Source organism: Zalophus californianus, chromosome 7 (genome assembly GCF_009762305.2).
Source record: "Zalophus californianus isolate mZalCal1 chromosome 7, mZalCal1.pri.v2, whole genome shotgun sequence".
NCBI classification, from domain to species: Eukaryota; Metazoa; Chordata; class Mammalia; order Carnivora; family Otariidae; genus Zalophus; species Zalophus californianus.
Window position 1 is genome coordinate 118,000,818 of NC_045601.1, and position 23,599 is coordinate 118,024,416.

Below are 23,599 nucleotides of genomic sequence, written 5' to 3' on the forward strand. Positions count from 1 at the left end.
CATGACTTTTCTTTTGTCATTTTATTTACTCTAATTTTGAATTCAAAATCTGGCATTCCTGGGGCACCTGGGTGTCCACTCATTTGGGCATCCGACTCTTGATTTCAGCTCAGGTCATGATCTCATGGTTGTGGGATCAAGCCCTGCATCGGGGTCCGCACTCAGCTCTGAGTCTGCTTGAGATTCTCTCTCCCTTTCCGTCTGCCCCTTCCCCCCCCCCCCCCCCCCCCCCCCGCCGCTCACACTCTCTCTCAAAATAAATAAATAAAATCTTAAAAAAAAAAAAAAAACACTGGCATTCCTTGCGTCCCAGGGATCTCTGTGGTGGAGGAGGGGAAGGGAACTTACCCAAATGTAGTGTTTGCTGTGGATAATCCAGACTGCAGATTTTAGTATCGACAATGTTCATTTATCATTGATGATGTCCTTACACGTTCCCCAACAAAGGCAGGCTTAGATTTCCCCCCAGAACCAACCCAGTATGTTGCCTATTCCCCAAAAGGAGAAAACTAAGCCCCCAGCAAGGGCCAAGATAAGGGCAAGCAGTGCCCTGGGTTCCCTCTGCCAAAGTTAGTGGTTTCAACTTATGGAAAGTTGCAGATTGTCCAAGAAGCACGGATACGGACCTGGAAGAGAAGTCTCAGCACCCCACACCTCTGTTGCCGGTCCTGACCCTCCCAAGGCAAGGGGCAGCCACCTTGCCATTCTCCTCTCTAGAAAGGGGAGACCACGCAATAGGGTTCAGTCCCAGCCTCCCCACCAGCCCGGTGCTCGCCTTCTATCACCTACCCTGCAGCCACACAGTCCCACCCGCCCTCTCCCCAGGGTTTGTCGGGGACAGAAGGCCCCTCCCTCATCCCCCTCAATGTTCCCGCACTCCTCCCCCTCCCATCGCTAGGGTGTCCAGGACATTGTGTGACTCAGGAAACAGCTCAGACGTGAGGCTTGCAGCGGGCAGAGGAGGAGGAAGGGGCCGTGAGAGCAGAGGAGGTGGCTGCTGCCTCAGTGAGGGCTCTCAGGGTCCTTGCCTGAGGCGGCCAGGGGTCTGGGTTTGGGGCAGGGGCTCTGGGATGCAGCCCCCTTCACTGCTGCTGTTGTTGCTGTGTCACTCAGTCGTCGAGAGCAGAGGTGAGGCATGGGGCGGGAGAGGTGGGGGCTTCCTTGAGAGGGTGTCAGTGGGTTGGGGGCAGGGGACACTGGATGGAGGAGAGTTTCACACAGGGAGGGAGGACTCTGCCCCTGGAGCTGCACAAACCAGGCTTTGGGGCCTGTGCCAGGGGCGGTGACATCAGGGGATGGGTGGGAGGGTGCCCGCCCCCGGGGAGAACCCAGCTGACCTTGGAGCTGGGGGACAGCAGGCCCTCGCAATCACATTCAGGAGGTGAAGGGGGAAAAAACTGACCACCTGCTAGGGGAGGCTATGACAAGAAAGCAGGAGATGGAGACATGGGAAGGTCAAGGGCTGACCAAGTCCCTTTCCCAGTCCAGCTGTCCCCACCCCCCAGATGGCTCAATGCTGGGCCCTTCCGGGAGGAAATCCCTTCAACGTCTCAGCCATTCACCTTCCTGGCGTCCCTGGGGCCCCCCTCCTGAGCCCTGTTGTCCTGCTTCCCAGGGATGGAGCCTGCGGCTGGACTTGGGAGGCTGGAGAACAAACAGGAAAGGGGCTGGGGATTAAGAGCTGAGAGGATCTAGAAGCCTGCGGTTGGGAGGAGGGGCAGCCGGGGCGTGGGGACCAGAAACAGCGGGGACGGTGGCTGACAGCACATGTGTGGAGCTGCTGCAGGCAGGTCCCTCCAGAGCACCCAGAGCAGGCGCCGGGGAGCACAAAGCGCCCCAGTCCCATGCCATCCTCATCTCCACCCCCAGCGCTGCACTGTGGGGGCTTCCCAGGACCCTGTGCCAACGGAGGCACCTGCCTGAACCTATCTCAGGGACAAGGGACCTGCCAGTGAGTGTGCCTCCTGGGAGAGAGAGACTGGAAAGGGGGAGGGAGCGCAGGGCGGAGGCGGGATGGGAAGGAAGGAGAAAGGGAGGCTGCGAAGGCTCCGAAGAGAAAGGAAAGCAAAGGAGGGAGGTGGGAGGGCAAAGAGGGCCCAGGGACGCGAGTCTTCCTCTCTCCTGCCCCCACTCAGGTGTGCCCCTGGCTTCCTGGGCGAGACATGCCAGTTTCCTGACCCCTGCGTGGATGCCCAGCCCTGCCAGAATGGGGGCAGCTGCCAAGCCCTGCTTCCCACCCTCCCAGGCTCCCCCAGCCTTCCCTCTCCTTTGGCCCCCAGCTTCTCCTGCACGTGCCCCTCTGGCTTCACTGGCCGGACATGCCAGGCCCAGCTCCAGGACCCCTGTTCTTCCTTCTGCTCCAAAATGGGCCGCTGCCACATCCAGGCCTCAGGCCGCCCACAGTGCTCCTGCCTGCCTGGTTGGACAGGTGAGCACTGCAGGGGTGGGGGAGAAGGGACAGGCAAGAGCAGGGGGCTGGGAAAGATAGAACTGGAGTCTGAGCGACAGGGAGCCCTTCTGAGGACAGAGCCTGTGAGAATCAAGAAGCCGACTCTTGCTGACCATTTACCGGAGACTGACATTCTCCAGCCCGGCCATACCAGTGGTTAAAATGCTGAAGTATTTCCAAACCCGTCAGTGAATGGCCACGGCCATAGCCCCCTTAGTGCCCCACGCTGGCCCCTTTCCTGGCCCCTCCACCCAGCAGCTAGAGGGTTAACACCTAGCACAAGGTGGTGGGCATCTGAATGGCCTCTATTACTGAGAACAGGGAGCCCATAATAGCACCTGGAAAGACGCGCTGGTGGGAGGGGTAACGAGGGTGGAAAGGATCTGACCCAGAGAGAGGAATGGGTGTCAGTCCTGGGAAGAGGGGTGCAGCCCTGGGGCAAGGTGTGTTAGCCTGAGGAAGCGGTCAGCGGTGCGGAACAGCAGAGAGCCCCTGGAGCGTAAGGCTCCTCTGACCCACCGGGATGGAGCGGACCGGACGGGGCAGTGGAGGCCACAGGGGCGGGAAAGTGCGCTGTGAGCGGTGGACTAGAAACAAGGCTTCTCAAATTTGGCGACGCACAGCAATCACCTGGGAAGCCCTGAACATCCCAGAGAGGCTGATGTAGTGGGGCTGGGGTGGGTCCAGGCATGGAGATGTTTTAACTGCCCGGGTAATCCTGAGGACTCCGGAGTGAGAGAGCAGGCTGTGTGACAACAAGGATCATCAGTGGCAGCTTGCCAGACCCAGTGCTCCGAGCAGGGACTCTGGGCAGCCCTTTCCCAGGCCCAGTGGCAGCCCTGCCACTGCGGAGGCATGTGCCCTCGCACTAGCTCTCCACATCCTTCGTTGTCAGCTGAAGTCCGTATTGAGGACCGGGGGCGATGCTCGGGAGGTGCCGGCTTAGCTCAGTGTCAGCCGCCACCGCGGCCACTGCCCCTGTGCCAACGGCTGCGAGGGGCGTCTCCTCATCATCCGGAACGCCGCACCCACCTAAAGATTAAGGAATCCAGAAGAGGGAGGCCAGACAACTGGCCAAGGGCACACAGCCACTTGTGGCCCAGCAAAGTGCTAAGTCTCCTGCCTGCAGGGGCCGGGGTGGCGGGGGCGGGGGGGGTGGTTCTCACCTCCCCACCAAGGAAAGGTCACCACAGGAAGGACCAAGATTTTCTCAGGCAGGGCCAATCAGTCAACAGGGCCAGCAGGGCCAATCCCACCAACAACTACAGGTCCTGTTTTCCAGAATGGCCAAACTGAGGCAAGGGGTGGTGGAGCAGGGCAAAGCGGGTATGGGAGGAAAGGGAAGGAAACGTGAAAATCAGCCGCAGAGACAACCCAGGCAGGGAGCCGGGTTCTCTCGGATGAGCTGGGATTTGTGCAGTGCCACCGACAGCCCCCTCTGTCCTCTGCCTCAGGCGAGCAGTGCCAGGTTCACGACTTCTGCTCGGCCAACCCCTGCATCAATGGAGGGGTGTGTCTGGCCACACACCCCCAGATCCAGTGCCTCTGCCCACCCGGCTTCGAGGGCCATGCCTGCGAACACGATATCAACGAGTGTTTCCTGGACCCTGGACCCTGCCCCAAGGGCACTTCCTGCCATAACACCCTGGGATCTTTCTGGTGTTTCTGCCCCACTGGGCAGGAGGGTCCACACTGTGACCTTCAGCCAGGACCCTGCCCCGCTAGTGGCTGTTCCAATGGGGGCACCTGTCAGCTGGTTCCCGGGAGAGACTCTACCTTCCATCTCTGCCTCTGCCCCCAAGGTGTGTCCTCATCTGCAGCCCCTCTCCCTGGGTAGGGAGTTTCCCTTCCCTCAGCTAATCTCGTGACCCTGTCAGGTTTCACAGGCCCAGGCTGTGAGGTGAATCCAGATGACTGTGCTGGCCACCAGTGTCAGAATGGGGGCACCTGCCAGGATGGGCTGAGCACCTACGCCTGCCTCTGCCCAGAGGCCTGGACAGGTGAGTCGTGTAAGCCAAGTCCATGCACCTGCGGCCCAGATGGTCCGCCCCTGGCCTCTCCTCCTCAGAGGGCTCCCAGCTCCAGCCTTTGTCCCCTCCACACCCCGCCCCCTGCAGGCTGGGATTGCTCTGAAGATGTGGACGAATGTGAGGCTCAGGGTCCTCCTCGCTGCAGAAACGGGGGAACCTGCCAGAACTCGGCTGGCAGCTTCCACTGCGTGTGTGTGAGCGGCTGGGGGGGCGTGGGCTGCGAAGAGAACCTAGATGACTGCCTTGCCGCTACCTGTGCCCCAGGATCCACCTGCATTGACCGCGTGGGCTCCTTCTCCTGCCTCTGCCCACCTGGCCGCACAGGTGTGACAGCGGGCGCGGGGAGGTGGCGGTAGAGATGGCAAGTGAGAGAGGCACCAGGAGGGCGGCTGGGGGCTTCAAGCGGCCCCAGGGAGCCTCACGGCCGCCCTTCCCTCCAGGACTCCTGTGCCACATGGAGGACATGTGCCTGAGCCAGCCGTGCCACAGGGAAGCCCAGTGCAGCACCAACCCCCTGACGGGCTCCACACTCTGCCTGTGTCAGCCTGGCTACTCAGGGCCCACCTGCCACCAGGACCTGGACGAGTGTCAGATGGGTGCGTCACCCCCGCCCACATCAGAGCCTCTCCAAGCCGCCAGGCAGCCTCTGCAAATTGTTTTTCAAATGAAATATGTAATCATCTCTTTTTTCCTGGTTTTGTCCGGATTTGGCATCCCTTCCCTGCACGGTCTTCTCACCAATGCTCAGCCCTCCAGGCCCCATTTAGTCCTTCTCCATCTTAAAGACACCGGCTCTTTCTCTGATTTGCTCTCATCTGCCACGAACAGGCCCTCACGCCTTCCCTGGCAGTCCGGCCTCCTTGCCCTTCCATGCCGGGCCCCCTCGGACTCCTGACTCTTCTCTCCTCCCAGCCCAGCAAGGCCCCAGTCCCTGTGAACACGGCGGCTCTTGCCTCAACACCCCTGGCTCCTTTGACTGCCTCTGTCCCCCTGGCTACACGGGCTCCCGCTGCGAGGCTGATCACAATGAGTGCCTGTCCCAGCCCTGCCACCCTGGCAGCACCTGCCTGGACCTGCTTGCCACCTTCCACTGTCTCTGCCCACCAGGTACCAGATGCATGGGGCCTTGGATAGAGGATCAGGGGGCTAACCCTGAACGCCCCAGGCATGACCCTTGCAGAACACAAAAGGCCCCAGGCCAGTTGGGGACAGTTACAAAAGAATGCTTCTCATCTCCCCACCCCAGATAAAAACTCTGGGAAACCTGCAGCTCCTAGGAGAAGGCCTGCCACAGATGATAGTGAGCTTGTGCACTGCTCAAGTCTGGGGGTGAGGGGGCAGCATTCATTTCATAGTCATTGTAAAGTGCACAGCCTGGTCCGCTGCACACAGAAGCCGGTCAAGGGAGAGCAGAACACCAGCCTCTGCTCATGCCAACTCAGAACGTTCCTCCTAATCACAGAAAAACTCTCCGCTATAGAGATCGAGTAAACCCCTAAAATCCCAAAGGGCCTGTGTGCTTGGATTTGGTACAACAGAAAAAAAAAAAAAAAAAAAAAAAGTGCCACAAGGCTACACCTACCTCCAAGCTAGTTCTAAGGGGGAGAAAAGTCTCTCCAGGGACATAGAGACAGAGCCAATACCAGGAAGCTGAATGAAACCAGAAAAATACTAGCTTATTTTGTGCCAGGTACCACCTGAGCATCTGACCTGCCTTTTGTCATCTTGGCAACAGTCCTGTGAGGTCAAGCATCGTTGCTGTGCCCATTTACAAATGAAGAAACTGAGGCGCAGAGAGGTTAAGGGAGTTGTCCGGCCAGTAAGTGGCAGGGCCGTGATTCAAACCCAGGGCTTCCATAGATTTAACCACTACACAAAGCAGCCTTTCTCAACTGAGCAGCATCCCAGGTCAAAAGCAGAGAAAACGGTCCAGCAATCCAAGCAAGGAACTGCAAAAGCAGACTCCCCAGGCAAGAAGTGGGAGACAGCTGAGGTTCTGGAGACTGATCCAGTTTCAGTTCAGGGTGGGACTGTGGATACCAGGACAAGCCCGAAGATACAGGACAAATATGGGACCAACAAACTCCCCAAACGCCCTTCAAATACCCCCTTTGGAGATTCCTGGTCTCCCTGGCACAGAGGCCTGCTCGGGTAGAACAAGAGGTTTGACTCAGCTCCAAGCAGATGCCCATTTGTCCCATTTGTACCTTGAGGAGGGGGCTCATGAGCCCAGCCGGGTGAGCCTATCTTCTATGCAGAGAATGGCCCCAAAAGGTACTTCCTTGCTGCCCCCACAGGTCCCAGCAGGTGCCCTGTTTCCTGAGCTTTCACAGCTGGAGGGGGCAGGGCTACACACAACAGAGCGGCAGGAACCCCAGGCTCGTCTCCCCAACCCGCAGGCAGAGGGCACCCTGGGAGGGGCTGCCTGATGGGGAGCACGTGCTGGTTCTAGAACCCCGGCCTCCGGGGCAGAAGGGGCGAACAGCGCAGGCAGGGCTGACCTGGCTGAGCCTCAGCCCGCACCACACCTCCATGTCCTCAGGCTTGGAAGGGCAGCTGTGTGAGGTGGAGACAGACGAGTGTGCCTCGGCTCCGTGCCTGAACCGGGCGGACTGCCACGACCTGCTCAACGGCTTCCGGTGTGAGTGCCTGCCCGGTGAGTGTGGACCCACTCCAGCCCCCGGCCCCACCCTTGCCCCACAGTCAGGCCCCGTGATCACCCCAGGCCTCTTGAAGCTCACTCTGGCCTGGCCAAGGAGGCCCTCATTTCTCCAACTCCTCTGCTCCCCAAACTCTTTTACATTCCCCAAATCTTCCCTGGATGCTCACCCACCTTCATCTCTGTCCTGCCAAATTGCCCAAACCACACTTTCTAGCCTCCTCCAGAGTCCTCTGTGTGCCCTCCCTGCTCCTGGAGATCCCGGGCTGGTCTTGGGCACTGCTCAAGTGCCTGAGTGGCCCTGAGTTCCCCTGGACCCGGGCAACACTGCCCCAGGCCTTCCTTCTCCAGCTTCCCAGACCCCTCTGTTCCCTGCTCTGATGATAATGGATGTTTATTGACTACTCCAGGCCAGGCCCTTGGCTGGGTACTTTTCAGGCATTCCCTCGTTTAATCCTTTCAATGACACCATGAGGTCGGTTCCATTATTCCCCTTTTACAGAGGAGGAAACTGGAACCTAGAGAGCTTGAGTAGCTTGCCCAAAGTCACGCGGCTGGCAGGGGGCTGAGCATCATCCCCCTGTCATCTCCACCTGCCCCGGGTGTCTTCTCTGGGAAGCCCTCCAGGTTCACCTTTCCTGGTGAGGGGAAGGGCCAGGACTTACATTTATGCTTTGGATATAATGGATTTTCAGCATTGACACAAATACCCCAGTTATACCTTATTTATATGAAGAACAAAGTCACCAAGTTACTCTCTGTTATGTTCTGAAACTCAAATCACTATTTGAGAAGCCCCCAAACTGGTGCCTCATTATATAATGAAACATGTAGATGAACCCCCAAACCAAGCCATCTGAAACAAGATTCTCTCCATTATAATTTGTAGCGATGTTATTTCTATATATGTAAAAAGAAGACTAAATATCCGTATTAGCTCTAAATTTCTTGTTTAAATCCATGAAATCATACCTGTACAGCTCAGGCACAAATATTTGTGACAAACTCCCTAATAAATCTAGAGAAAGTCACTAAAAAGAAAAGAAGGTAAGAAGGGAGGGAGGGAGGGAGGGAAGGAGGGAGGGAGGGAGGGAGGGAGGAAGGAAGAAGGAAGGAAGGAAGGAAGGAAGGAAGGAAGGAAGGAAGGAAGGAAGGAAGGAAGGAAGGAAGGAAGGAAGGAAGGAAGGAAGGAAGGAAGGGAGAAGACAACCTTTGCCATCTCTCCACACTCACTCCTGGCCCCACCAGGATTCACTGGCTTGCAGTGTGAGGAGGACATCAACGAGTGTGGGAGCTCTCCCTGTGCCAATGGGGGGCAGTGCCAGGACCAGCCCGGATCCTTCCATTGCGAGTGTCTCCCAGGTAAACCAGGGCTCAAACGCTGGAGGGGAGAGTGGGGGAAAAGAGCAGACTTCCAGGCAGGTCCCTGATCTTCCTGCTGTGCCATAGGCTTTGAAGGCCCACGCTGTCAGGCAGAGGTGGACGAGTGCCTGAGCGGCCCATGCCCCGCTGGAGCCAGCTGCCTGGATCTCCCCGGAACCTTCTTTTGCCTCTGCCCCTCTGGCTTCACAGGTCAGCAGGGGAGGTGTTAGAAGGGACTGGCCAGAGAGTTGAGCCCATTTGGGGTGGGGCAGAGGTCACTGCTGGGTTTTTGAGGGTTGGGATGTGAGAAGAGAAAGAGACTGGAACCCCCATGAGTTATTCCATGCACAACCTGCACAACCGCACAAGCTGGGCTGACTGCAGATGTTATCTGTAGGGCCCACAGCGAGCCCAACATGGTGTGATTAGGGTTCAGAAACAGGATGGGGTTCAACAGGAAGCCATTCATTTGCTTATTTAGCAGGAGCGTATTGTCTCCTCTGCCAGACACAGACACAGTGGAATAAGAGAGTTGCTCCCCTCAACTGGCTTTAAATCTAGTGCAGAGAGACCAAGAAGTCTCTTGTCGGTTATGGTCCAAAGGTGCTCTGGGAGAGGACTGCATAGGATTCTATAGGAGCACAAAGACCAGCGATGAGAAGGCTTCATGGAGGAGGTGATGGCTGAGCTGAGTCTTGAAGAATGAGTAGGAGTTTGTCATGATAGAGCGCTTGTTTTAGCTGCAGGTAACTGCATGCACAATGGTGTGGAGGGAAGAAAAGCACACCCTACTTAAGGAACCACAGGACATCCTGAGCTTAGGGTATGACAGAGCAAACCTGAGGAGTGCAGCAGTTATAGGAAAATCGTGTCACACAGGGCCCTGTGTATCATCCTGAGGAAGTTAGACCATATCCTGAAGCAATAGGGAGCCACTGAAGGACAGCTTCATGGGGAGTGAGCAAGTTATATGTAAGAAGTGGCTTTGGCCCCATCAAGGACACGGAGGGACTCTTGTTTCCTCTCTGCCCCATCTCCCCACCGCAGGTCATCTCTGTGAGGTTCCCTTGTGTGCCCCCAACCTGTGCCAGCCCAGGCAAGAGTGCTATGATCAGGAGGACAAGGCCCACTGCCTCTGCCCCAACGGGAGCCCCGGCTGTGCCCCCATTGAAGACAACTGCACCTGCCACCATGGGCGCTGTCACAGGTAACCCTCCAGGCCTCCCCACTTGCACCGTCCTCCGGTCCTCCTCAGCGAGGGCAGGAGAAGACAGCCAGTGAGCCGCCAGCCTGTGGGAAATGACCAAGAGGGAAGAGGAAGGAGATGGCAAAGTGCTGAGCTCACCGCCAATGTGAGGGCGTGACTAATGAGTGCAGTCCCATGGGGGCAGAGTTCATAAATCACGGGCGAAACCGAGGGCTAGGGGGTCAGAGCAGAAAGAAAAGCATTAGATCCCAGGGCCAATTCATCATACATTAGACAAATATTGAGCATCTACTATGTGTGGATACTTTTCTAGGCACTGGGGGAACTGCACAGAACAAACGAGACAAAATGTTCTTTTTTTTTGTAAGATTTTTATTTATTTATTTTGACAGAGAGAGAGCACAAGCTGGGGAGTGGCAGAGGGAACAGCAGAGGGAGAGGGAGAAGCAGGCTCCCCACTGAGCAGGGAGCCCAACGCGGGTGGAGCCCAACACAGGCCTCAATCCCAGGACAGGATCATGACCCGAGCTGAAGGCAGACGCTTAACCGCTTAACTGACTGAGCCACCCAGGCGCACGAGCACGTCTGTTCTCACGGAGATTTCATTCTAATGAGGAAAGACAGACAATAAACAGTTATAGCAGAAACACACATACATATTCTTACATATAGCATGGAAGGGGGACAATGCTGAGAGCAGAGCCACTGAGGAAAGGGGCCAGAGTCTCAGGACCAAAAAAGAGGTCCTAGGGGGTCTGACCATTGGTGAGGGGAGGTGAAGAGAAAAACACCAGAAGAAGAAAAAACCCTCCCCTTTCTCTTCATGACCAGATCCTCGTGTGTGTGTGATGTGGGCTGGACAGGACCAGAATGTGAAGCAGAGCTGGGGGGCTGCATCTCCATACCCTGTGCCCATGGGGGGACCTGCCACCCCCAGCCCTCTGGCTACAACTGTACCTGCCCCCCAGGCTACACAGGTGAGGCCCTCCCTAAGCCACAGACATTCTGGGCTGGCCACCCTCTAATCAAGGGCAAGGCCAGTGGAGACATGTGTCCAAGGTCTCTGGGTCTGGGTCACCACCAAGGAGAACAGGGCCTGAGCTGCAGGGAGGGAACACAGGTGATGTGCGGGAGACAGTAAGAAAAGACAAAAGGTTGGATGGGAGAAAACAGAGATGGGAATGAGGGAAAGGAAGGGGCAGGGAAGTAGAGGATTCCCTTTCTCAGACCCCACTCATTTCCCTCAGGGCCTACCTGCGGCGAGGAGGTGACAGCTTGTCACTCAGGGCCCTGTCTCAACGGTGGCTCCTGTAACCCCAGGCCTGGGGGCTATTCCTGCACCTGCCCTCTGAGCCACACTGGGCCCCGCTGCCAGACCAGCACTGACCACTGTGCCTCTGGTGAGTGCCCACTGTGTCCTCCCGCTGGGCCACAGGAGGACAGAGGAACTGGTCAGGGTGTGTCTGTGCCGTAGGAAAACAAATTAATTGGGCACCATGATGGGGTGCTGTTTTGACGGGCGCAGCAGTGGGGGGTGCGTATGTCCTGTGCGTGGTGTGACTAAGGCCACAGGCCAGGTTACAGGCAAGGAACCCCACCCCTCACAGCCTCCTCTCTCCAGCCCCGTGCCTCAACGGGGGTACCTGTGTGAACAGGCCTGGCACCTCCTCCTGCCTCTGTGCTGCGGGTTTCCAGGGCCCACGCTGTGAGGAAAGGACCCGTCCCAGCTGTGCAGACAAGTGAGCAAAGACCCCAAGAGGAAGGGAGGGGGCCCCTCAGCCTCCCCACCCTTCCTCTCCATCTCCTCTGGGACTCCAGGCTGCCTCACATTCCATATCCCACACCCTTTCACCCTGCCTCCCTTTCTAGTTCCCCATCTCACCACCATGTCCCACACGCCCTCCCTTTTGATTGCCCGGACTTCCTCCCACTGTGCCCTGTGCCTGTCCTGTTCCAGCCCCTGTAGGAACAGGGCAACCTGCCAAGATGGCCCTCAGGGTCCCCACTGCCTCTGCTCCCCTGGCTACACGGGAGGCAGCTGCCAGGTGAGGGGTGCTGAGCCAAGTGTGCTGAGGCGGTGGTGGGAGGGTCTCCGGTTCTAGAAGACAGAGCAGGGAGCTGGGGAGAAGTATCCACAGGAAAGGGGGTTTGGGATCTGGGAGTGGAGGTCTAGCTTGAGGTTTGCATGGAACAGAAGGGACGTGAGTATCACAGGAAACCAGGGTGGGGGAGGGGAGCTATCACCTGGCCCCAGGCCATTCAGGAGAGAGTCCGGGAGGTGAGGATTTTGAGGAGCTAGCCGAAGACCATCTCTGGGCCGAGAAACATGATATTCTGTCCTGCCTCATGCTCCCTCCCAAACCTCAGACTCTGATGGACTTATGTGCCCAGAAGCCCTGTCTACACAATTCCTACTGCCTCCAGACTGGGCCCTCCTTTCAGTGCCTATGCCTCCAAGGATGGACCGGGCCTCTCTGCAACCTGCCACTGTCCTGTCAGAAGGCCGCTCTGAGCCAAGGTACTAACCCAAGGACCAACTGGGGAGCAGATAAAGAGAGAAAGGGTGTCCCCCTCTACCTGATCCCTGAGGGCATCCACACACAACATTTGGCCAAAACAACCAAATGAGAGTCAAAGTAACACAGAACAAACATTATGACTGATTCTACAGCCTCACCCTCGGGGCAACCTAACACAACTCAACTTCTATCACCATGCTCAACACAACTCAAGCAACACCAACCAGTCCAGCCAACAAGACTCCAGGTTAACACAACTACTGGGACATAACTCAACGTGAAGCAACTCAACTCTGTCATTACCATCATAAGGCATCTAGAGTAGATCACACTGAACCCAACTGCACTCAACTCAACTGCTGCTCCCCACTCACTTGGATGTTATGTCAACCCCCTTGTAAAAGAATACGCCCCTTATTCATATGAGGCTTAATATGAGCAGAACTCAGGAAGGAGCCTCCTGTGGGGTTAGGGGATGGGAATCCCAGTGAGAAAACATCAGGGGATGCAAATTCAGGGGACAGACTTGAGCCATTAATTAACCCCCCCACCCCCAAAGTTTCCTTTGAGTTCTTGCTTGCTTGAGACTTGTTTTAAACCAAGAATACAGTTGCTTATAATGGTCTAATAAGTTTAACAAGAGGTATCTCTCTCCATTCTGGCAGAACAGGCAGGAGGGGGATCTTGATGTTATAACCTCTTCAGCACCAGAAGTCACTGACTCCTCAGGCTCCAAGTGGCCTCCACCCACCCCAGGAATGTTAGTGATCCCCAAGAGCCTCTCTGCTCCGTCTGGGGCCCCAAGAACCTTTCCACCCCACTTAGCTGTGCCCATCCCTGTCTGCCTCTCTCCTCAGGCACAGAAGTTTCTTCCCTGTGCCAGAATGGAGGCCTCTGCATCGACAGTGGCTCTTCGTATTTCTGCCGCTGCCCTCCTGGATTCCAAGGCGGTATATGCCAGGACAGAGTGAACCCATGTGAGTCCAGGCCCTGCCAGCACGGGGCCACCTGCATAGCCCAGCCCAGTGGGTATCTCTGCCAGGTGAGCAGGTCTAGAGAAGAGCTGGGGAGGGGAGACAAGGGTGGGCTGCACAGGGCGGGGGGGGGGGGGGCACTAGGGCAGTGCCACTGGGAGGGGCACTAATGGATTCATCTCCCTTTCCTTTCTTTACCCCACACATCCAACCCACCACCAAGCCCTGTCCTTTTGCATCCTAAATCTTTCTCAACTCTGTCCTTCCTCCTTCACCCTTTGTCCCATTGCCTGTGGGGCATAATCTGTGCAGGCCTGGAGCACCCTGTCCCTGCCCACAAACTTGTCTGCCTGGAGGCTCAGCCTTTACTCAACCATCAGGGTGCTCTGTGGAAAATGTTAAGCTGACCTGTCACTCCCCTGCTTAAAACGCTTCGGTGGCTGCCCACCTCTTTGACAGTGAAGTTCGAGGCCCAAGTGACCCAGCCTGGCCTGACCCTTGGGTCTTATCTCGCCCCACCCCCACCCTCCTACTCTCTGCTCCAGCTGCGGCTGGCTTCCCTACACACCCTGTTTACTGGCTCTTCTGTGCCCTTCCTCACCCCTCTTCCACTGGATGGTGCCCAAGAAGCACCTTGCTCAGGAAAATGCCCCTAACTTCTCTCCAGTCTGGGTTTGGGCCTCTCTCTGGTGGTTCCAGTCACTGAACAGCAGAGGCAAAGCTGGGATTCAAGTCCGAGCAGCCTGATGCCTGATGCCAACTCTGGGGGAGCCTGAATGACTCAGTCGGCATCTGACTCTTGATTTCAGCACAGGTCGTGATCTCTGGGTCATGAGATCGAGCCCTGCATCAGGCTCCTTTGCTGGGCATGGAACCTGCTTAAGATTCTCTCCCTCACCCTCTTTTGGGGGGGAGGTGTCGGTGTCTCTCTCTCTCTCTCTCAAAAAAAAAAAAAAAAGGGCCCTGACTTTGAATAAAAGGCATGATGTGGATCCCCTAACCATTCTCTTTAATTTTTTAATTTTTTTTAACTTTTTGTTATGAACATTTTCAAACATACACAAAAGCAGTGTACTAATTAATAGTGAACACCCCTGCACCCATGACTCAGCTTTACCTCCCTTTTCCTGAGACTCCTTCCGTCAGACATCCCCAAACACCCCGTTCACCTGCTTCTCCCAACCCTCTGGCCACTCCCCGGATTCTCTGTAATCCCCTCTTTCTCCACCTTTCTGAAGCCTTGCTGGCACTGTGCTCTCCTTGCTCTTGCAAAAACTCAGCCCACAGTACAGAACTTCATCAGTGACCCCTCTCCCACTAGCAGAATGGCATGAAACAATCCCCAAATGCTTAAGGGCACCGGTTAGGACATCACAGACTCACACTGAATCCAAGCTCTGCCACCAACTTGTGCAAGTCACTCAGTATTTCCAGGAATCGTTTGCCTTTTCTGTAAAGTGAGAATCAAATGAGATAACACACATGCAGGGTTTGGGGGAGAGTTTTATGAGGTTATGTATAAAAATCATGTAATAAATGCTAGCTAGTCTCTCTCTTCTGGTTGAATGAGAACTTCATGGAAGTGGGGAGGAGTTCTAATTCTCTTCATGTTCCTAGTGCCTAAAACAGTGCCTGGCACAAAGTAGGCATTCAGTAAATGCTTACAAATTAATCAATAAAGGGGCACCTGGGTGGCTCAGTCATTAAGCATCTGCCTTCGGCTCTGGTCATGATCCCAGGGTCCTGGGCTCGAGCCCCTTGTCAGGCTCCCTGCTCTGCGGGAAGCCTGCTTCTCCCTCCCCCACTCCCCTGCTCCTGCTTGTGTTCCCTCTCTGGCCGTTTCTCTCTGTCAAATAAATAAATAAAATCTTTTAAAAAAAATTAATAAGGCATGACAGAGCCTGGTGGAGGTGTGGCTGGGGGAGGGAGATCTTACCAAAAACAGAGCTATTGTTTAGTGGCAATGCACCATAAGATGCTTTGGGACTGCTGGAGGGGCTAAGTTGCACACCACTAAACGACTGTGTATCATGGAGTTGAGACAGAAGGGTTAGGCTACACAGGGCTGTGATGGATGGTGAGTTAAATGATGCTTTGAACTGGAAGGTGGGAGAGAGCCGGGCAGACAATCTTGAGCTGGGTCCCCTGTAGTGTTGGGATGGGCTGGATGACTGGTTCCGTCTGACCCTCTTTGCCCACAGTGTGCCCCAGGCTACAGTGGACAGAACTGCTCGAAGGAATCCAATGCTTGTCAATCCCAGCCCTGTCACAACCATGGGACCTGCATCCCCAAACCTGGAGGCTTCTCCTGCACCTGCCCTCCAGGCTTTGTGGGGCTGCGCTGTGAGGGGGACGTAGACGAGTGTCTGGACCAGCCCTGCCACCCCACAGGCACGGCAGCCTGTCACTCTCTGGCCAATGCCTTCTACTGCCAGTGTCTGCCTGGATACACAGGTGAGGCCTGGGAAGGTGTGTGCAGTCCCTTCTGTGGCACAACCGAGCTCACAATCCCCACCCACAAGGCAACCTAGTCAACATGTCCATCCCCCTGCCTCCACACCGCACCCCAGAGAATAAGCCCCAGGATCCCTCTGCCCATGCATGTAGTGCTGGGTCAATTCCCAGGAATGAGCTAGGAAGGAGGCAGCGACCAAAGCCGTATGTGACATCTAATCCCACCCCACCACAGGCCAGTGGTGTGAAGTGGAGACAGACCCCTGCCAGAGCCAGCCCTGCTCCCATGGGGGGTCCTGTGAGACTACAGTGGGACCACCCCTGGGCTTCACCTGTCACTGCCCCCAGGTGAGTGACTGCAAAGCTGTCTTCCCTGTTGCCCCCAGCACTGATGCAAGGCGAGAATGCCTGAGCTGGGGTCCTAGAGGGGAATTCTTGGCGAAAGCTAGCCCATGCTACGGGGTGAGTGACTCAGAAGCAGTTCAGGGGGAAAGGCAGGATCAGGTGGTAGCACAAATGGAATTTTCAGAAATCATGGGCACTGCCTAAGAGAAGGCCCCAAAGTCAAGCTGGGTGAGACCCTGGAAAGTTCTTTTACCTGTGTGTGTGTGTGTGTGTGTGTGTGTGTTTATGGACCTCAGATGCATGAAATCAGGTTAATCATAAGCCTTGGATCATGATACAGTAACATCATTGGTTTGTGCACAGCCTTCTTTGTATTTTTCTTATAACGTAACACCCCATAAACCTAACCTAAGAATTACCGTAGCAGTGATAACTCATGCACTTATGTCTTTCTCTATCCTGTTCCCCTTCCAGAGAAAGAGAAAGTATATAATCCTAAGTCCAAAGATGAAGATAATATTAATTTAATTACTACCACTCTCTAAGTGCTTAGTCTCCTAGGTTGTTGCCACAGCTGTGGTTCATCCATTTTCATCACTGTGTAATATGTCATTGTGTGAAAATACCATGGACCATGGTTTCAACATCTGTAAAATGATGAACTTGATGTTCTCTGAGGCCCCTTCCAGATATGAGACTATAGAACCCTCTGAATTATCTTAACCCAAGAGTTTGCTTGGCGGGGGGTGGAAAGAATAATACAAGGGCCTCCACCAATATTTCTCTCCTCTCCACAGGGTTTTGAGGGCCCCACCTGCAGCCACAGAGCCCCCTCCTGCGGCCTCCATTACTGCCACCATGGTGGCCTGTGTCTGCCCTCCCCCAAGCCTGGCTTCCCACCCCACTGTGCCTGCCTCAATGGCTACGGGGGCCCTGACTGCCTGACCCCACCAGCTCCTCACGGCTGTGGCCCTCCTTCTCCATGCCTACACAATGGCAGTTGCTTAGAGACCCCTGGGCTGGGGGCCCCAGGTTTCCGATGCTCCTGCCCTCCCAGCTCTCCAGGGCCCCGGTGTCAGAGGCCCGGAGCAAAGGGATGTGAAGGCAGAGGTGGAGATGGGGCCTGTGACGCTGGCTGCAGCGGCCCTGGAGGAAATTGGGATGGGGGAGACTGCTCCCTGGGGGTCCCAGACCCCTGGAAGGGCTGCCCCTCCCACTCCCGGTGTTGGCTTCTCTTCCGGGATGGGCAGTGCCACCCGCAGTGCGACTCTGCAGAGTGTTTGTTTGATGGCTACGACTGTGAGACTCCTCCGGCCTGCACGTGAGCCTGAAACCCTGACTTGGGGGTGGGGGCGGGGAGGGCAGGGTGAGGCAGGAGGAAGGACACAGATGCCTCTAGGTTGCAGTGTGACCACAGCCTCAGGCTCCAGGGAGTTTCCACCCTAATAACTGTTGCTAAGTAGGGGTAGAAGACACTAGGCTCCTGCCCAGGGGAGGAGGGCAGCATCAATATTTAACATGGGGACCAGGAAGGAGGGTACTGCCTCTGTCTGGGCTCCTCTCTAAGAGCTGTGGGAGCTCTGGCCTCAGGCCTCTTTCTCTATGCCCCGTTGCCATGGAGGATCTCCCCTAGCAACCAGCACCCCTGAGGGAAAAGGGCCTTGGACTCTCCTTCAGGGAGACAGGAGAGCTTGGGACAATAGGAAGAGGGGACAGTCTTAGGAGACAAAGGCATCACAGACATTAGAGGGTCTGGGCTACCTGCCATCCAGGGCCTGACCAAGCCCACTGCTCCGGAGCTCTCCCCACTTAGCAACCAGTGCCCTAGAGGCAGTGGAATATCAGGCATCTCTCTGGAATGAAGAAGGAGGTCAGGTTTCTTTGGGGATCCTGAGTCCCCCTCTCCTCACCCCACAGTCCAGCCTATGACCAGTACTGCCACGATCACTTCCACAACGGGCACTGCGAGAAAGGCTGCAACACTGCCGAATGTGGCTGGGATGGGGGTGACTGCAGGCCTACAGATGGGGATTCAGAATGGGGGCCCTCCCTGGCCCTGCTGGTGGTGCTGAGCCCCCCAGCCCTGGACCAGCAGCTGCTGGCCCTGGCCCGGGTCCTATCCCTGACTCTGAGAGTGGGGCTCTGGGTAAGGAAGGATAGTGATGGCAAGGACATGGTGTACCCCTATCCTGGGGCCCAGGCCGAAGAGGAGCTAGGAGGAGCCCTGGACCCCTCACATCAGGAGAGAGCAACCCCTCACACACAGCCTGTGGGCAAGGAGACGGACTCTCTCAGCACCGGGTAAGAAGGCCGGGCAGGGGGATGCAGCAGACACCGGTTTTTTGATGGGTGGAGGGAAGAGAGCCAGGGACCAACACAGGCGTCTCTGTGGCGCCTCCCCAACAGGTTTGTGGTGGTGATGGGTGTGGATTTGTCCCGCTGTGGCCCTGACCACCCTGCATCCCGCTGTCCCTGGGATCCTGGGCTCCTGCTCCGCTTCCTGGCCGCCATGGCGGCAGTGGGGGCCCTGGAGCACCTGCTGCCGGGCCCCCTGCTGGCTGCCCATCCTCGTGCTGGCACCGGTAGGTGACCCCCCTCATCTCCCCTGACCTTGCTCCCAGACCCACTTCCATGCCAGCAAGCAGCAATGGAAGCCAAATGACACAGGATTGCAGGGACCCCAAATGTTCTGTGTGGAGACTGACCCTCGTGAACCTCTCATTCTCTAAGTGGATCTCCTCATGGCCCATTTGCTCTTCAATCTCCTTCCTCATTTCCCTACGTACTTTATCCTAACCTTTATCATCTGGTCCATCCTCTCTACTAAATCCAATCATCCCTCTGTCACACAGCTCACGGGACACGAAAGAATCATAACCCATATAGCACTTACTACGTGCCAGGCCTTGTTCTAAGGGCTTTACAGTATCAACTCATTTAATCCTCCCAACAATGCCATGTGGCAGGTACTATTATGATTCCTACTTTGCAGATGAGGAAACTGATGAAAGAAGTTACTGCACTTGCCCAAAAGTCTCAGAGTAGTGCCCAGCCTCACGAGAAATGGTCTCTTTTTGTGACTGTGTCTCTCCCGCCAGCACCACCCACCAACCAGCTTCCCTGGCCTGTGCTGTGCTCACCAGTGGCCGGGGTGCTTCTCCTGGCCCTTGGGGCTCTTCTCGTCCTTCAGCTCATCCGGAGGCGGCGCCGAGAGCACGGGGCCCTCTGGCTGCCCCCTGGGTTCATTAGAAGGCCTCGAACTCAGCCAGCTCCCCGCAGACGCCGGCCTCCCCTGGGTGAAGACAGCATTGGCCTCAAGTAAGAGTGAGGAGGAAAGGGACTCAAGAAGGGGACTCTTTCCTGTGGAGATATTTATGATCAGAAGTTGACAGAGGAAGGGGAGAGGGGGAGGAAGGCTGCTGGAAATCCTGGGGACCCTGACGGTCCTCTACCCAAACACCCCCTTCCAGGGCACTGAAGCCAGATGCAGAAGTTGATGAGGATGGAGTTGTGATGTGCTCAGGCCCCGAGGAAGGAGAGGAGGTGGGCCAGGTGAAAGCACTGGGGCAGGAATGGTCCTGAGGTAATGGCAGAGTTGAAGGGACGAGTCATCCTTCCTTCACTGATCTTTGTTCTGATCCTAAGGCTGAAGAAACGGCCTCACCCTCCAAGTGCCCGCTCTGGCCTCTGAGCGGTGACTGTCAGGAGCTCCCCCAGGCAGCCATGCTGACTCCTCCCCAGGAATCGGAGATGGATGTCCCTGACGTGGACACCCGTGGACCCGGTATGTGAGCCAACCCAGACCAAGAAAAGGAAAACTCCCTTTGACTCTTTTAGAATCAGAAAGCCTTTTGATATTAGAACTGAGAAAATTAATGTTAGAGTTAGTGCCTTAGAATAGTGATTCTTAAAGTGTGGTCCCAGGGCAGAAGAATCAGCATCACCAGGGAAATTGTTAGAAATACACATTCTCAGGCTCCACTCCAGAACTACTGACTCAGAAATTTGAGACATTGGAGAATGTGTGTTGTAACCAGCCCTCCAGGTAAATCTGATCCAGACTCAAGTTTGAGAACCACTGCTTTAGAATGTCTAAGAATTAAGGCCCACCGGCTCCTTTTACAGATGAGGAAACTGAAGCACAGAGAAAAGTAAAAAAGTCATTTGACAAAAGCCACACAAAATCAAGAGCCAGCGCTGGGCTTCCTGACACCTCAGGCTACGATTCTCCCTGAACCTCTATGCTCTCCTCTCCCAGTTATGTCCTTTTGATTGACTTGTCTCCCATTCTTCATGTCTCCCACCCACAGATGGGGTGACACCCCTGATGTCAGCAGTTTGCTGTGGGGGAGTGGAGTCCAGGACCTTCCAGGGGTCATGGTTGGGAAGCCCTGAGCCCTGGGAACCCCTGTTGGGTGGAGGGGCCTGTCCCCAGGCTCACACTGTGGGCACTGGGGAGACGCCCCTACACCTGGCTGCCCGATTCTCCCGGCCAACCGCTGCCCGCCGCCTCCTTGCGGCTGGAGCCAACCCCAACCAGCCAGACCGAGCAGGGCGCACCCCTCTTCACACCGCTGTGGCTGCTGATGCTCGGGAGGTTTGCCAGGTCAGTGCATACCGGGGTCGCTAAGGGGAACAGGGGGCAAACTCCTAAGTAAAGCGAGGAAAAGCATCCCCTAGGGTTGGCAGAGAGGAAGGTGATGTGAGATTGGGGATCTGAAAGAGAAACAACAGATGACCATATACGGATTTGGAGCTGATTAAGAGTGTGAGCTAGCTGTCCAGGACATACCAGGGTCACTGGCCCTCTCTGGACCCCCAGCTCCTACTCCGCAGCAGACAGACTGCAGTGGATGCACGGACAGAGGACGGGACAACAGCCCTGATGCTGGCCGCCAGGCTGGCGGTGGAGGACCTGGTTGAAGAACTGATCGCAGCCCAAGCAGATGTGGGGGCGAGAGATAAATGGGGTACGGATCTGGAGAGGCTGGAGTTGTGCTATGGAGAAGTGGCACAGATGGGGTGTGAGATAAGATGCAAAAAAAGGAAGCAGCAGAGGGACCAACTGGAGACTGGGGGATTCCCTCCCACCTAGCTGTCCCGGTGGTAAATATGCGGGGCGATGTCAGTATGGAACTCTATCCCTATTCAACAACATACACACACCGCCCTAGCCCACTGGAAACTAGGCTGAGGAAGGAGTGTCTGGGAGAAGGGGCAGAGGTCTAGTGGGGGGAGGTCTCCCGGTCCCACCGAGCCCAGAACAATGCCCCATTGTCCCTCCCGCGCGCCGGTGACGTGACGAGAAGCAAGGCTTCCTGCCGGCCGGCGGTCACCCGGGCAACGCTTCCGCCTTTGAGGTAACCCCGCGGGCCCAAATAAGTCCTTCCCCCAAAACCAGAATCCGTGGGAAAGAGGAACGCAGGCGTCTGTTCCCCAACCTCAGAGTAACAACCACCCACGTCGTCTTCTAGGAAAAACCGCGCTGCACTGGGCCGCCGCCGTGAACAACGCCCGGGCCGCCCGCTCCCTTCTCCAGGCCGGAGCCGATAAAGACGCCCAAGACAGCAGGGTTAGACCGGGAGCTGGTTCCCTACAAACACAAAACAAAACGGGGCGTGGGAGAGGCGGAAAGCGCGGGAACGCCACCCAACCTGAAGGGGGAAGGGCCAGTGGCCAAGTGGGTGGAGCCCGGAAGAGCCACCCTGTGGGCGTGGACCTCCCTGACCTCGCCCCCCTGGCTATTTCTTCCGGCATAGGAGCAGACGCCCCTGTTCCTCGCGGCCCGAGAAGGGGCGGTGGAGGTAGCTCAACTGCTGCTGGGCCTGGGAGCAGCCCGGGGACTGCGGGACCAGGCTGGGCTAGCGCCCGGGGACATCGCCCGCCAGCGCAACCACTGGGATCTGCTGACGCTGCTGGAGGGGGCGGGGTCACTGGAGGCGCATCACAAAACCACGCCGGGCCGGGGGGCGGGCCCCTTACCCCGCTCGCGGACCGCGTCGGGAAGCTTGCCCCCGCGTGGGGGCGGGGCTCTGTCGCGCTGCCGGACGCTGTCGGCCGGAGCCGGCCCGCGTGGGGGCGGAGCATGTCTGCAAGCCCAGACTTTGTCCGTAGAATGGGCCGCGCGTGGGGGCGGAGCCTACTCTCATTGCCAGAGTCTTTCGAAAGGAGGAGCAGGAGGCGGCCTGCCCCCCGGAGCCCGTAGGTTTTCTGCAGGCATGCGCGGGCCTCGGCCCAACCCAGCGATAGTGCAAGGAAGATCCGGGGTCGCTTCCGGGAGCGGGGGTATGGCCTCGGCTGATGACTGGCCCTGCGATTGGGTGACCCTGGGAACCTGCGGCCCCACCTCCAACACTCCGATCCCGCCTCCCTGTCTTACGCCGTCCCCGGAGCGGGGATCCCCTCAAGTTGCCTGGGGTCCCCCGACCCACCAAGTAATACCTTTAAACGCGGGAGGCGAGTGTCAAAAATAGGACGCTACGTGACAGGGAGGGATTCTGAAAGTGGGCACCCATTATAGGACAGTCTGGAAAGACTCCAGATTTTAAGATCCTGAAGCCCCAAAAGTGAGGGGTCATGAGTATGCTGTCCTCCCCAAATGAATGTTTGCCCACTCCGTCTTCCACGTAGAGAAACTGCAGCCCTGGAAAAAGGGTTTAGGGTGCTGGAATGACGAGGGCCCAGCCCTTCTCCCAGAAAATAAGGGTGAGAGGCTACCGAAGGGTGAAGTGGAACTGGGGAAGTACCTCTGAACTGGAACCAGTAACTGCAGACATATAGGATGTAAGACGTTCTTTCCTGTATATGGTATCCAAAGGAAGCCTCTATCACCCATTACAGCCACCTCCCACAAATGGCTGACAAATATTTATTGAGTGCCCACTATGTGCCAGGCACTGGTGTAGGTGCTGAAGTTGGGGGGGGGCAGGGACCACTCCGGCTGATGATTCCTTGCACTCTCCCCACTTTCCTCCTCAACAAACCATCGCAGGGATGAGGCGCCATTCTTCTGGTCACCACTGTATTTAAGAAAAACTGTCAACCCATAATAAAGCTTATTTGAAGTCAACCTTTTTTTGGATGAGTTGAGTGGAATGGGAAAAAATATGGAAATGACTGCATAGTGTTTTCCGAATTTTGTGCCCTAAGGTCAAAGTCATCCCTTTGGATGGAGCTTTAAGTACAGTTCAATAACAAGAATAAGTAGATTTGGGGGTACTGTGTTAATTTAAAGTATCATCTGAAGGCAGGAATCTCTCATAGCCCAGGGAGAAACCACACACACACACACACACACACACACACACACACTAGACCATGCATATCCTTTGTCTTCTTCCAAGGGCATTTAGTTATTCCTAAAGCCTCAAATTGAGGAAGATGGAGAGAGCGTCTCAAACATTATCCACCTTTCAGAAACATGGTTATACCTCCTTAATGGTGATGGGCCTGACTAAAATTAACAAGTCAGGGAACGACAGATGTTGGCGGGGATGTGGAGAAAGGGGAACCCTCCTACACTGTTGGTGGGAATGCAAGCTGGTGCAACCCCTCTGGAAAACAGTATGGAGGTTCCTCAAACAGTTGAAATTAGAGCTAC

At 56.2% G+C, this 23,599-nt stretch overlaps 1 protein-coding gene and 1 long non-coding RNA gene across 13 annotated transcripts; one reads left to right on the forward strand and one right to left on the reverse strand.

The window, feature by feature from the left end:
- The first annotated feature begins 947 nt into the window (after positions 1–947).
- Positions 948–23,311, forward strand: NOTCH4 (notch receptor 4). 10 transcript variants are annotated; one of them, XM_027601530.2, is made up of 30 exons: positions 948–1,128; positions 1,870–1,951; positions 2,280–2,428; positions 3,904–4,251; positions 4,327–4,449; positions 4,567–4,803; positions 4,920–5,075; positions 5,392–5,586; positions 7,022–7,135; positions 8,387–8,500; positions 8,588–8,710; positions 9,548–9,707; positions 10,539–10,684; positions 10,955–11,107; positions 11,363–11,446; positions 11,577–11,752; positions 12,075–12,225; positions 13,084–13,268; positions 15,402–15,654; positions 15,890–16,002; positions 16,797–17,320; positions 17,917–18,300; positions 18,406–18,581; positions 19,098–19,317; positions 19,470–19,551; positions 19,645–19,783; positions 20,310–20,605; positions 20,822–20,969; positions 21,474–21,571; positions 21,759–23,311. In XM_027601530.2, exons 1-30 carry the CDS (start codon positions 1,071–1,073, stop codon positions 22,470–22,472), a joined length of 5,901 nt encoding a protein of 1,966 aa, XP_027457331.1. In that variant the 5' UTR covers positions 948–1,070; the 3' UTR covers positions 22,473–23,311. The 10 variants fall into 10 exon arrangements, 9 of the variants coding, with proteins under 9 accessions (XP_027457331.1, XP_027457327.1, XP_027457328.1 ...); XM_027601526.2 differs by having other exon boundaries at positions 2,136–2,428; positions 21,759–23,310; XM_027601527.2 differs by having other exon boundaries at positions 2,136–2,428; positions 19,470–19,542; positions 21,759–23,309.
- Positions 10,159–22,120, reverse strand: LOC113926536. Of its 3 annotated transcripts, none has more exons than XR_003521344.2 (5): positions 21,982–22,120; positions 21,441–21,592; positions 19,140–19,291; positions 14,584–14,650; positions 10,159–10,314 (listed from the first exon to the last, which is right to left on the reverse strand). It is a non-coding gene; the product is annotated as an uncharacterized LOC113926536 (long non-coding RNA). The 3 variants fall into 3 exon arrangements; XR_003521343.2 differs by lacking the exon at positions 21,982–22,120 and adding an exon at positions 21,728–21,867; XR_003521345.2 differs by lacking the exon at positions 21,982–22,120 and adding an exon at positions 21,728–21,867 and having other exon boundaries at positions 19,140–19,359.
- Positions 23,312–23,599: the final 288 nt, after the last annotated feature.